We start from the raw sequence: 12,787 nt of genomic DNA on the forward strand, positions 1-12,787 counted from the left end.
AGTCAACCTCTTCCCTTAGCCATCCTTCCCATTGAACGAAGTGGCCGTGGTGGAATAGGCGGAGATGATGCACGCACTGGACAACATGGACTTCCACTCAGCAGGGCTGACCTGGCTGCAGCTGCTGCTGAGGGCCAAATTCGTCTCCAGCAGAGACCCACCTTCAGCCCTCCCCATTCTGCACCGTTCACTGGGATAACCAGACTCTGAGCTGCCAGCAGGTTGACTGTGTTGGACTACTTCCATCACAAGAAGCCAATATTTTGTATTTCATCCTTACCAGAGTGTACACTTACGCTGGGCATGGGCTTGCTTTTCCTGCACATCATGCTTCTGCCAGAACTACAATCCATGGACGTACAGGATACTTTATCCGCTGCCTTTGTATTCCACACAGCATTGCTCATGACCAAGGAACTCATTTGATAGCCAAAGAAGTGTGTCAGCGGATTCATGCTCATCAAATACACTGGTCTCACCACATTCCCCATCATCCTGGCTTGATGGAATGGCAGAATGGCCTTTTTAAATTTAAATTTATTTTATTTAGTTATTTATTTTTGTTTTTCAAGGTAGGTTCTCACTCTAGCCCAGGCTGACCTGGAATTCACTATGTAGCCTCAGGGAGGCCTGAAGCTCACGATGATCCACCTACTTCTGCCTCGCAAGAGCTGGGACTAAAGGCGTGCCCCACCACGCCCAGCCAGACACAGTTGCAGTGCCAACTATGTGGTCATAGCCTGGAGGGCTGGAGCAGGGTTCACCAGAAGGCTATGAGTCAGCATGTAATCTATGGTACTGCTTTCCTATGACCAGGATTCACAGGTCCAGGAATCAAGGGGTACAATCACTGACTATCACTTCAAGTGACCCATTGTGAAGTTTTAATTTTTTTTTTTGTTTCCTTGTCCCACAGTTTTGTGCTCTGCTGGCTTAGAAGTCTGGGTTGCAGAGAAAGAGTGCTTTCTTCTTCCAGGAGGCACAATGAACACCCCACTGACCTGGAAGATAAGAGTTCCCCCTGGCCACTTGGGGCTCCTGATGCTCTTGAGTCAACAGGCTAAGAAAGGAGTTACAGTATTAGGTAGGGTGACTGACCCAGACTACCCAGGGGAAATTCAACTGCTATTACTCAGTGGAGTGCAGGAGACCCTTCAGGGTGTCTCTTGGTATTGCCATGGCCTGGTGATCAAGGTCATCTGGAAGCAACCACAACCCAATCAAGGCAGTGTGATAAAGGATCCAGTGTCTTCAGGAATGAAAATGTGGGTCACCCCTCCATGTAAAGAGCCAAGACCTGCTGAGGTGCTTGCTGAAGGTAGAGGAAATACAGAATGGATAGTAGAAGAAGGTAATTACGAATACCAGCTAAGGCCGTGTGATCAACTACAAACATGAGGATTGTAATTGCCACAGGTGTTTCTGTCCTAATGTGTTAAGTGCTTGTGCATATGTGCACATATATTAAAAAGATACTTGTGTATCTTTTATCTCTATTTCTTTTTAAATTTTTAATATTTATTTATTAGAGAGAGAAAGAGGCAGACAAGGAGACAGAGAGAGAGAGAGAGAATGGGTGCCTCAGGGCTTCCAGCCACTGCAAATGAACTCCAGATGCATGTGCCACCTTGTGCATCTGGCTTACATGGGTCCTGGGAAATCGAACAGAGGTCCTTTGGCTTTGTAGGCATGTGCCTTAACCGCTAAGCTGTCTCTCTGGCCCTTTTTCTCTATTTCTTTACTGTGTAACATAATCTCAATTGACATAATGTGGGTAGTTAAGCATTGTGGAGCCTGTATTGTCATATTGAATTTATAGGATACTAGGGGCTAAGCATTGAAGAACTTTGTCCTGTACTTGGGGGAAATGAACAGTGCGCTTCTAGTTGTGTGCTGCCTTTTATGTCAGGCATAATGAAGATCTTGCTGGTTGTCTTCATTTGGACATTAAGATGTGGTCTGGTGTCAAATTTGATGAACTTGTGACAGTTCATTTTTATTGTCAGCTTGATCAGATCAAGAATCCAGTAAGAGACACATCTTGTAGATGGCTCTGTGAGGGTGTTTCCAGAAAGGATCGACTGAGGAAGGTAGATCTTCCCCCAGGGGAACAGCCTACATAGAAGGAAGCTCCAAGGAAAGGCAGTACCTTTTGCCTGGCTGCCCTTGCTCCTTGCTGATGTGTCTACCCTGTTGCTTCCCTCCTTCACAGGCATGGTAACCCCGATTTTTCAGCCTGCCAACGTGGTATGAAGATCGGTGGCTCTCCAGGGACCCTCCAGGCCTTAAAAGGGCATAACATTGAGTCAGCTGAGATTTGAGCATTCACTGGGTTCTCAGACTCTAGCCTGCAGACAGCCATTGTTGGACTGGCCCAGTCTGCATCCTATAAGACAACTTGACGAGACCCTTTTGTATGACATTCTGTGAGTTCTGTTTCTCTAGAGGACCCTGCCTGACTTGTCACTTCGGTACTTCTCAAAGCTTTCTCTGTGACTATTTAAATGATAATACAAGTTCTCTGTTTTAGTTGTTAATATGATGCCCCAGTCTATTTGGGTAACAAAATACCATAGACTGGATGGTTTGTGAACATAAAAGATGCATTTCTCATAATTCTGGAGGACGAGAGCCCCAGGGTCTATGTGTTGGTAGACTCATCCTCTGAGAGCCCACTTTCTCACAGACGCCTTCTGGCTAGAAGCTTATGTGGCAGCAAGTCCTAGGGACTTTCTCTGTCCTCTCTTAGAAGGCAATGATTTCATTCATGAGGGTTTGAAGCCTTCATTACCTAGCCATGCCACAGACTTCACCTCTGAATGCATTATTGTCTTGGATGTAAAAATCAGATATATGGGCTGGGGATATGGTTTCGTGATTAAAGGTGCTTGCTTGCAAAGTCTGCTGGCCTGGGTCCAATACCCCAGCACCTACATAAAGCTGGATGCACAGTGGTGCAGGTATCTGTAACTCCAACATGACTATGACAATAGGAGGCACAGCCAGGAGACTCTGAAGATCACAGGCCAAGTCGTTTGATGTTTGCAGTATGAAGAGACCCTATTTCAAAGAAGCTGGAGCACAGAGACCTTGACCTTGCATTCTGACCACTACGTGTGCATCATGGCATGTATACACACACACACACACACACACACACACACACACACACACACACGAATATATAAAATAAAAAAAAAGAATTAGCGAGGGCAGAGTACAATTATTCAATCCATAGTAGGTGACCAGTTGGAATTTTCCAGTATTAAAGCAATCTGCATTTCTGTGGAACCAAGTTCCATTTGGTTATGACATCTTATGCTTTTCATATCTTTTAATGTTGTTTGCTAAAACTGGTTAAAGTGTTTGTTTTCATGCTAATGGAAGATATTAGCCCGTACTTTTCTCATAACATCTTAGTCTAACTTTGTTATCCACATAAATGCTAATTCTATGCAATTAATTTTAAAGCACTCCTTCCATTTCAAATCTCAGCAAGAGTTTACTTAGGAAAGATATCATTTCTCCTTTAAATGTTAGCAGAATTCTCTCACGAGACTTTCTGGGCTGAAGCATCAATTTTTGGTGACGACATTGTCATATGATTCACATGATTCCTTGATTCTTCTTAGGATATTTTCTCCCATCAGAGTAGCACCCTTGTAAGGACTCTCAGAACACGCTCCTTCGAGGTCTTCATTAGGAATACCCAAGGTGTCTGACCCTTACACACTCACGTTCCATAGGACAGTTGTCCTGGTGTAACAAAACACTGGCCAGGTATTCACAGCACACATGCTGAGCCTCTTCACTGGGCCTACAGCAAGGCTTCCTGAGCTTTCCTCCCTATATATGTATTTTTTCTCCCTATATATATATTTTTTTCTTCATGTGTGTGTGTGTATATATATATATATATATATATATATATATATATATATATATGGCGGAGAGATGGCTTAGTGATTAAAGGGACTTGTTTGCAAAGCCTGATGACCTGGGTTCAATTCCTCTGTATCCATGTAAAGACGGAGGCACAAACTGGCACATATGTCTGGAGTTCATTTGCAATGGAAGCAGGCTCTGGTGTTCCCATTCTACCTCCCTCCCCTCTCACTTGCAAATCAATAATAGATAACTAATTATAAAATAAAAATAGGAACTGGAGAGATGGTTCTGTGGTTAAGATGCTTGCTTGCAAAACCTAACAACCCAGGTTCAGTGCCACAGTGCCAATGTAAAGCCAGATACACATGGTGGTGGCATATGTGTCTGCAGTTCATTTGCAGTGGCTAGAGGCCCTAGAGCTCCCATTCTCTCACTCTCTCTGCCTGTAAATTTATATATATATATATACACACATACATATACATATATATATATATATATATATATATATATATATATATATAGAGAGAGAGAGAGAGAGAGAGAGAGAGAGAGATAGATACATGGCATGGAAATTGAAGAGAGACTCCTTGGCAAGAGGAAGTGGTTCAGTGGGAGGGGAGGGGGGAAGACAAGAGGGACATAAATATGAGCAAATTGCATGTATAAAATATTATAAGACCCTTTATTTTGTATAATGAATATACACCAAAAACCCTCAAAACTCTGACACAAAACCTAAAACTGCAAGCCTATGAAAAATAGAGCAGAACTTCCTTTTCCTTCTAACTTGTTTGCTTCCTGTTTATAGAAATGACTAACTTCCTGTACACCTAACAACCCACCCTCAGCATGCAATAGGCAATGTATGGGGAACTCAGGCCTTTTACAGCCGATCTCTGTCCTCCCTTCCTAGCCCCCTGAGTCATTTCTATTGCTTCATTGAAACCTCAAGGTAGATGACAGCGGTTATCCCAATTTTGTATGTAGGGGAACTGAAGCTCAAAGAGGTCAGGTGACATGCCCAAAGCCACACACCTAATAAGCGTTAAGGCCCAGACCTGCCAGGTGCTGGGACATGTGTCCACTAGTTTGCTTCCTGGCTGGACCACATGCAGTCCCCCTGGCTGGAGAGCTGCCATCCTGATACACAGGGGCACACTGCAGAAAGTGGGAACACAGCAAACACTGGCCGGGGAAATGAAGCGGAAGTGGACCTCCTCATCCTTGTTCTACTCCAAGGAGAAAGACATGGGCACAAAAGTAAGGAACGGAACCTGTGAGCCAGATCCTATTGCCTTTCAGAGGGAGAAGGAGAGGAAGGGAGCTTCTGTGAACTTCCAAAACAATCTGATTAGAAGTGAAAAGCAGTGTTCACTTGGGAGGTCTGGAAACATTTTGTAACCCCACTGGGCCATAAATCCTCTGCAGCCACGTTGGAATGTACAAGTTCTTACCAGCAGGAGGGGTCACGAGGTTTGGCGTTTAGGGGGGGATGGGGTGGAAGTTAGCATGTACGGCCCTAGACAGGTGAGCTTAGGAAGCACTGACTTTCTTGAAGGCTTTGACCACGGCTAAAATCACATTACACATTTGCTGAATCCTTTAAGAAATAAGATTTTATATTACTTATATATTATCTTTGTGTTTTTGTGTGCATGTGAGTATCCATGTTAGTATGTGTATAGGTGTACATGAGTGTAGGTATACGTGTGTGTGTGTGTGCATGCTTGCGTGTGGAAACCAGAGGACAGCCTCAGGTGTCATCCCCAGAAATTCTGTCTACCTTTTCTTGAGAGGGGATCTCTCCTTGGCCGAAAACTCACCCATTAGGGGCCGGAGGGATGGCTTAGCAGTTAAGGCTCTTGCCTGCAAAGCCAAAGGATTTCGGTTCAATTCCCCAGGACCCATGTAAGCCAGATGCACAGAGGGGCACACACATTTGGAATTCACTGCAGTGGCTGGAGACCATGGCGTGCTCTCTCACCCTCTCTCTCCCTGCCTATTTCTGTATCTCTCTCTCAAATAAATAAAAATAAAATTACAAAAAAAAAAAAAACAACACCCAACCTCACCAATTAGGCTAGATTGGTTGGCCAGTGAGTTCCAGGAACCCTTCTGTCTCCACCTCCCCAGCACTGGGATGACAGGTGGGTTCCAGGGACTTTACCAACTAGGCTGTCTCCCGAGCCCAACACCTGGATCTTAAGGATGCTGCCTTGGTCATAATCTATACCAACAAATCATTGGTACATTTGAATGGCACGTGGTTATGGCTGTGGAGGATATATGGCTGTGTCTAGGAAGTGAGAAGCAGGTTATTGGATCAAAACCCCCTGGAAAGCAACAAGCCCTAAGTGTTCTCAGGTGGACTCCAAGCACCTGACTGGGAGACAGAAGGCGTTAACCTGACAGGCAGCCTTTGCCCACACAGCTGTGCTTGGACGCCGCCTCGTTCCCTTGCTTGCTCCGCTTAGGAGCCCCTGCCTCGCTGCTGTGCGCTTGGGGAGACTGCAGTTCTCACACCTGCGATCCATCTACCCACTGTGGGATCCCTGCCATCTACGTTAAGTCAGCTTCCCCCTTCGTCAGGTAGGATCGAGCTCAGCACTGCAGCCCTCGCAGGGCCCTTCTGGGGAAGTAGCAAGACAGTGATTCTGAAGTGCGCTGCCGATCATGTTGTCCTCTTGCATGCATAACTGGGACCCTTCCTTGTGGAAATGTGTGCAGGTCTGTCTGTCCCCAGACGGGGTCTGGGAGTGGGCTTCGCTTGAGACGGTCAGGGTGGAGCCAGTAGGATGGCCCGTGGTGATCGTTCAGGGACGGGGAATGGGCAAGTTGGTTAAGTATCAGTGTTGTTCGGTCCAGGGGGTGTTTGGTGACCATGTGCCATGATGTAGCCATGAGTATGTTCACAACCTGGCCCACCTGAACCTGTACGTGGCCGGAACTGACCCAGCGTGGGGCCACAAGGGCAAACTATGGGGTGGCTCTGATTGGGCCTCACTGGCACTCTCTGTGTTTTCTGTTATATAGAATCATCGAACTACACAGAGACATGCCTTTAAAGGCCAATATAAGCAGAAGGCACTGATTAAAAGTGGGGTTTTCAAAAGCATACAGTTAACATTGGGCTCTGTCTCCCTGCTTCCTGGTCATGAGGTCTTGAGTAAAGTGCTTCCACTCACCAAGCCTTAGTTTTCCTCTCTGTACAATGGGACAATGAGCATGGTGGCTCTTTAAGGGACAGTTGTGAGAATGGAATAGGATACTGCATGGAAACCTTGTAGCACCGAGCTTAGCCTGCAGCAAAGGCTCCAGAAATAGTGTTAATTGTCAGCAGCGAGGCTGGAAGAATGAAAGAGAGCTCTGAGTGTGGCAGGAAGAAGCTCCCATCAGGAATCTCTCTGAGGAAGGCTGGCTGGACGCTGCTACCTTAGATACAAGTATCTAAGACATTTTCTGGGCCAGATCTCTCTTGGGAAGCCCATGTCCACCTGTGTATAAGGATACCCTCCCTTGTGAGGGCCCAGAGACAGAAGTCTCCTCTTTCCCTCCACTCCAGGTCTGAAGGGCCCAGCGAGGTATCTTTTCCATTGATTGAGACTTCTTGCTCTTTTCCTGGTCTGAGGCAGACCTGAGCATCGGGGAAGTTACTGGAGATTCTCACGAGGATAACTGCTGCTCAAGTTCAAAGGAAAGTAGCCCTGCCTTTCCAGCCACTGCTGGGGACCAATCCTGCTAGACAGGTCATTTCTCATGATAGAGGCGTGCCCTATAGGGTTGGGCTCCACCCAGTTAGCACACCTTTAGCAAGCTTTCATACTGAGCCTGTTTTAAGAGCTGGTCACAAGTGGAGTGTGGTGGTACATGTCTGTAATTCCAGCACTCCAGAGGCAAAGGTAGGAAGGAGGCAAATTCCAGGCCAGCCTGGGCTAAATAAAGAGACACTCTTTCAACAGACAAACAAATAAACAAAAACACAAAGAGCCAGTTATAGGGCAATGTCTCTCCACTGGATCTTAAGTCTTTGATGTAGAGTCTGTTTGCCACACATTTCTCAAGTGAATGCAGTGAGAATCTGCCTCGAGGGATGGATAGACTGCTATTCCCATGGGAAACAGAGGCCCTCATGGTCACTGTGCAGGTCCTCGGTGTGTCTACTTCATGGCTGGGGTCTTGAATCGCATCTCAGCAATAGACACAGTTAGAAGTCACCTACGTATACATTCATGCAGCATACGTGCTCCACTCCCATGATGTCCCAGGCCAGAGAGCTCACTGTAAGTTAAGGTGAGGAAGTGTGTGTGTGCATGTGTGTTGGGTGAGGGGTGGTCTGTGATGACCAGGAGATCATATGATTGTACCCAAGAGCAGAATTTTCTAATTTCAAAACCACTCTGCCTACCCGCGGCCTCTTACCCTGCATGGGTAGTGGTAAAGCACTGTTTGCTCTAAAACCACTCGAGGCGTAGGGCCGGGCCTGTGGGTGGGGCAGCCACTGCCTAATGTGGCTTCATGCGCAGGGGATGGGTGAGGAGGAGACGGGGCAGTGAGAGACCCTCTGCCGAGCTTGCTGTAGCCACAGCCGCAAGGCTTGCTGGGTAGTGTGAGCTCTGGAGCCCCGACAACAGGATCCGTGAAGGCTTCTGGGCCAGAGACTCCCGCCTCTCCGAAGCTGCCTGGTACCTGGAGGGGACACTCCAGGAGCTATTAGCCACATTCCTACCTAGATCCTGGATAACCCACACTCCACCTGGAGGGTCTAAGAGCCACTTTCTATCTGCCCACCGCTCTGGGTTTCTACACAATGCCAGTCTCTGCTTTAGGTCTCATTTCCTTTTGAGCGGCAGTGTCCCCACAAGGGGGGCCGGACTTTCCAGCAGAGGATTTCAACAAAAAGAGGCTTAAGCGAATAAGGAATTCGCAAATCTTATGCACTGGATATAGGCCAGGAGGTCAGTGACGCTGGAAGAAACTTGAGATTTGCCCAAGAGCTCCGGAGCCCCTCTCCAGCCCCACTTGCTCCCAGCGCTCTAGAGAGCCCATGGGAGATCATCTGAAAGCTGGCTTTTCTTTAGAAGGCAACTCTGGCCTATTTTTAGCCTGCATCTTGTATCAAACCCAAGTAGGAGGTCCATCCTCAATAGGAACATCAGCCTTCCTTGCAGAGATAAAGGCTGTGGTTAAGAAGTCAGTATGCCTGCGCGTGTGCGCGCAGCGGGGCTGGGGGCTGGGAAGCCTTCCATAGGTTGAGATCAATTGGGCTCTTCGACGAATCCATTATGAGGTTAGATAACACTCATCTTAAGTAGCTTCCTGGCAGGAGGCAGCCAGTAGCTTTGGGTGGAAGATGGCTGGGCTCCAGTTGTGGGATTCCTGGCAGCTAAAAGGGGTGCAATTTATGTATTTGGAAACCAAGGTGTCTAGGGAACAGGGTAGGGTTGGGGCAACAGTGGTATAGACAGAAATTCTCACGCCTGTCATGGAGACCTGCTAGGGTTTCCTCTCACCAGGATAAGCTATTGGGTGGTTCCCTTTGTCTAAGGGGCACCGTGCCTCGGAAGGAATTTGCAGTTGTATCTACCACGGACTTATCCACATGGGCCTCAGTAGATCAGTTTTTCTGCCCAGGGATTGTAGCTAGTTGCGGAAACCTAGACACCAGCGCTCCAGGCTAGCCATCACTCTAACCTCAGGTCTGACCTTGGGCGAGGTCATACCATAGATCTGAGTTCAGTCACTCTGCTTCATAGACACTCTGTCTCATATAGGGTGGGCTCGGGTCTGATAGCCCTCCCTGTTCTACCTCACGGCCCTGGTGCTGGTGGAGCTGATTGGCCGGCTCACCACGAGTGCAGCCCACCGCCCCCAGGAACGGCCTGGATCCCCACTGCTCCTGCAGTATGTCACAGGGGCTTCTGCCGAAAGTCTTCATTCACAGTTCCGTGTGCTCAGTTCCCATGTGTGACAAAATACCGGGTCAGCAGATCCACAACAGATCCATCATGCAGGTCAGCAAGGGGGCTTCAGGGGCAACAGGGATGGCGCTTGGACCAGAACCACTTCAAGTCTGAATGGAGGGACCATCTGATCAGGTAAGGCCCTTGAGTAGGATTTGTCCATGTGCCACAAAAGGCTCTACTTTGCCCTTCTTACTTTGTCCTCAGAGGACATGGAACCTCGAGCTAAGAGCTTAGAACACTGTAACTCATTTCCCCAGCAGAGATGCTGGTCTGTAGGAGTTGAGGGGCTAAGATCAAGCTTAGGGTCAGAGTGAGTTCTGTGCTTAAGCGTCTTTCATCCCGGTTAGCTGAGCACTCGGGTGAGACACGGGAGCCCAGCTTAGAGAACCTCCTATCCCCAAAGCCCACACCATCCTCCTGCAGACAAGCCGTACGGTGAGAGGCAGGTGTCTACAGTACATTCCGTTTAGCAGAGCCTGTAGTGACGTGAGGAAGGCTGCCATCTCCACGCCCAGGATGCTCCCCAATGACACAGCTGCTCTGTGCCTTGGGGATTCTCTTTCCAAGACACAGGATTGTAACCTAACACAAGTTGTGCTTAGCTGACCATTTTCACATGCCACAGCGGCACATCTTTCCCAGCACTTTATACCTTCACCTTCAGTTCCCACCTCAACACCTCCTGAGGGCCAGGGGCAGACCCTTAGCTCATTGCCCAGGCGAGGATGCCAAGGGTTTCCCAAGGTCACAAGGGTGGAGAGGGGTAGGTTGCCACCAAGACTCGGTACCAGGCCTGAGGTTCACTCCGTTGCACCTGCCTGAGGCTCATTGTACCTGTCACTTTCCTCCAGTGCAGCATTTCTGAGCATCTTGAAAGAGAAACCAAAGGCCAGAGACATGGCTGTATTTGCCTACCATCTTTTGGCCAGCTCCCACCTTTCTACGTAGCCCTGGCCAATATGCCTCTGAGCGGGAGATGGCAGCCGGGAGGCAGGGTCTTACCTGCAGCAGTGGCGATGCCCAGAAGCCGGCAGGTATATTCCAGCCCAGTCCAGAACGCCTGGAACTTCATGGTGTCAGGGGTGTGGGGAGAGCCCCAGTGGGGCCAGCAGCAGCGTCTTTTCTGGATCTGAGACGCCTTGGACGCCTCTAAGCCCGGGTGAGCAGGAGGCTGCAGCAGCTGGCTGAGGGCCCCTGAGCCCCGGGGGCTCTGCCTTCCCAAACCAGTCCTGGCCACCCAAGCCTGGCTGAGGTGTGAATGGGGCTCACCTTCCCAGCCCAGCAGCCCACGCCCTTGCCAGGCGCTGGGCTTAATCATTAGCTTGAAAGAATGCTCTCGCTGCTCAGCACAGCCCCAGCCTGGCCTGGAGCTGCTTCCAGCCCCGGCGCGCGGCCGGCTGAGATCAGACCGATTAGGGCTGGGCTGGAGGCAGCCTGGAGCTGGCAATTAACCGTTTCTGCCTGGGAGGAGGGAGCAGTGGAGAGAGGTGCCCAAGTCCTTCCTTGTCAGGCCGTGCCAAGAAAGTTATTCACACCTGCTGGGGTCCTGGAGGGGACCATGGACCTGTAGAAAGAGAAAGAGGAGGAAGAGGAGAGAGAGAGAGAGAGAGAGAGAGAGGGAGAGAGGGAGGGAGAGAGGGCTTTTAATTACTAATAGGAACACATTTTTATTTATTTATTTTTTTTGAAATGAGCTTCAAGCTTCTTTCTTCTGGATAGAGGTGAATGAGAAAGCTTCTCTAGTCTGATAGATCTGGACTCTAACCAGACCTGCTTAGCTCAGGCCCCATAGCATATAGACACCCCGCTTTATCTCTGCCATGTATTCTGGGTGTGGGATGTGGGAAAAACCATGATGCCAATAAGTAACTGGGTGTCTTCGGGGAATGTGGTGTGTGTGGGGGGATTAAAAGGTGTCTGTGAGCCTTAGGAACCTTAGCAGAAAATAACCAAGAGGTGCATCTGGAATAGTGTTCTGCACATAAGGGCATCCAGAGAGCCCCGGCAGGCAGCCTGGCCTCTGTGATTGGACCAGGGTGGACTTTTGCTGGCTTTGACTTTGCTAGTGGTTTGGATGATAGGTACTGAATGTTGGTTTTCCTAAAGTCTGTTCCCACTTTGCTTATCTGAGCTACAAGACAAAACAAATAGGAGAATGCCAACCACCATGGTGACAAGGGAACCTACAGGTGTGTCTTCCTTCTTACTTTGCTGAGGCACAGCCTCATGTGCGAAGAGACAGGTTTTTTTTTTTTTGCCACTGAAGTTATTTTAATTTGATTACTTAATTTGACATTGTATAATATTGACCTTTTGGAGGGAGGGATGTAGTTTACTGCCTGGTAAGCATCTCAGTGCTCATATGATCCTCAAAATCATGTTTAGAAACATATCCATTTCTTTTCATGTAGGAGGCTCTGGGTTCCACACCTAGTCTCTTCAATCTCTCTCTCTTTCTCTCTAACACACACACACACACACACACACACACACACACAGTGACTTGGCATATGTTGGCAAAGTTACTTCTCGGATTAGTGGGCTGTGTTTACTAGCAGATGATTTTTCAACTCCAGCCTTCCTGAGCTGTGACATGTCTTCGTGGACTGGATCTCCTGTGCTGCACACAGGGTTAGAAGGTCTCTGTGGCTCACACAGTGAGTTGAATCAAATAACAAGCCTGGGGCTGGGGTCCGGCGGCCCTGTGACTCCATAGATTCTTTAAGGTTCCTTTGGTCACTCCAAAGAGGTCGCTTGCTTCTCGTTGGCCAGGGGCAGGTGACTTTTGTGTGATGCCTGTGTGGTGAGATGTGCACTTCCTCCCAGCCTTGGTCAGTTGGGTTTATTTAGTCCACTGGCCATGACCATGGTCATGACATTCCCTTTCTACTTACTGCTTTAGGAATGGGCAGGTGACCCAGTTCTGGGCAAAT

At 48.4% G+C, this 12,787-nt stretch overlaps 1 protein-coding gene across 2 annotated transcripts in view; it reads right to left on the minus strand.

The window, feature by feature from the left end:
- Positions 1 to 11,198, minus strand: part of Tmem72 (transmembrane protein 72) — a 39,540-nt gene extending 28,342 nt beyond the window's left edge. The window contains exon 1 of one of the 2 annotated variants that reach the window (XM_004658058.2): positions 10,857 to 11,198. In XM_004658058.2, coding sequence (XP_004658115.2) covers positions 10,857 to 11,172 — 316 coding nt within the window. In that variant the 5' untranslated portion in view covers positions 11,173 to 11,198. The remainder of the gene's footprint in view (positions 1 to 10,856) is intronic. The other variant, XM_045137549.1, reaches the window with a different exon arrangement.
- Positions 11,199 to 12,787: the final 1,589 nt, after the last annotated feature.

This window comes from Jaculus jaculus, chromosome 18 (genome assembly GCF_020740685.1).
Source record: "Jaculus jaculus isolate mJacJac1 chromosome 18, mJacJac1.mat.Y.cur, whole genome shotgun sequence".
NCBI classification, from domain to species: Eukaryota; Metazoa; Chordata; class Mammalia; order Rodentia; family Dipodidae; genus Jaculus; species Jaculus jaculus.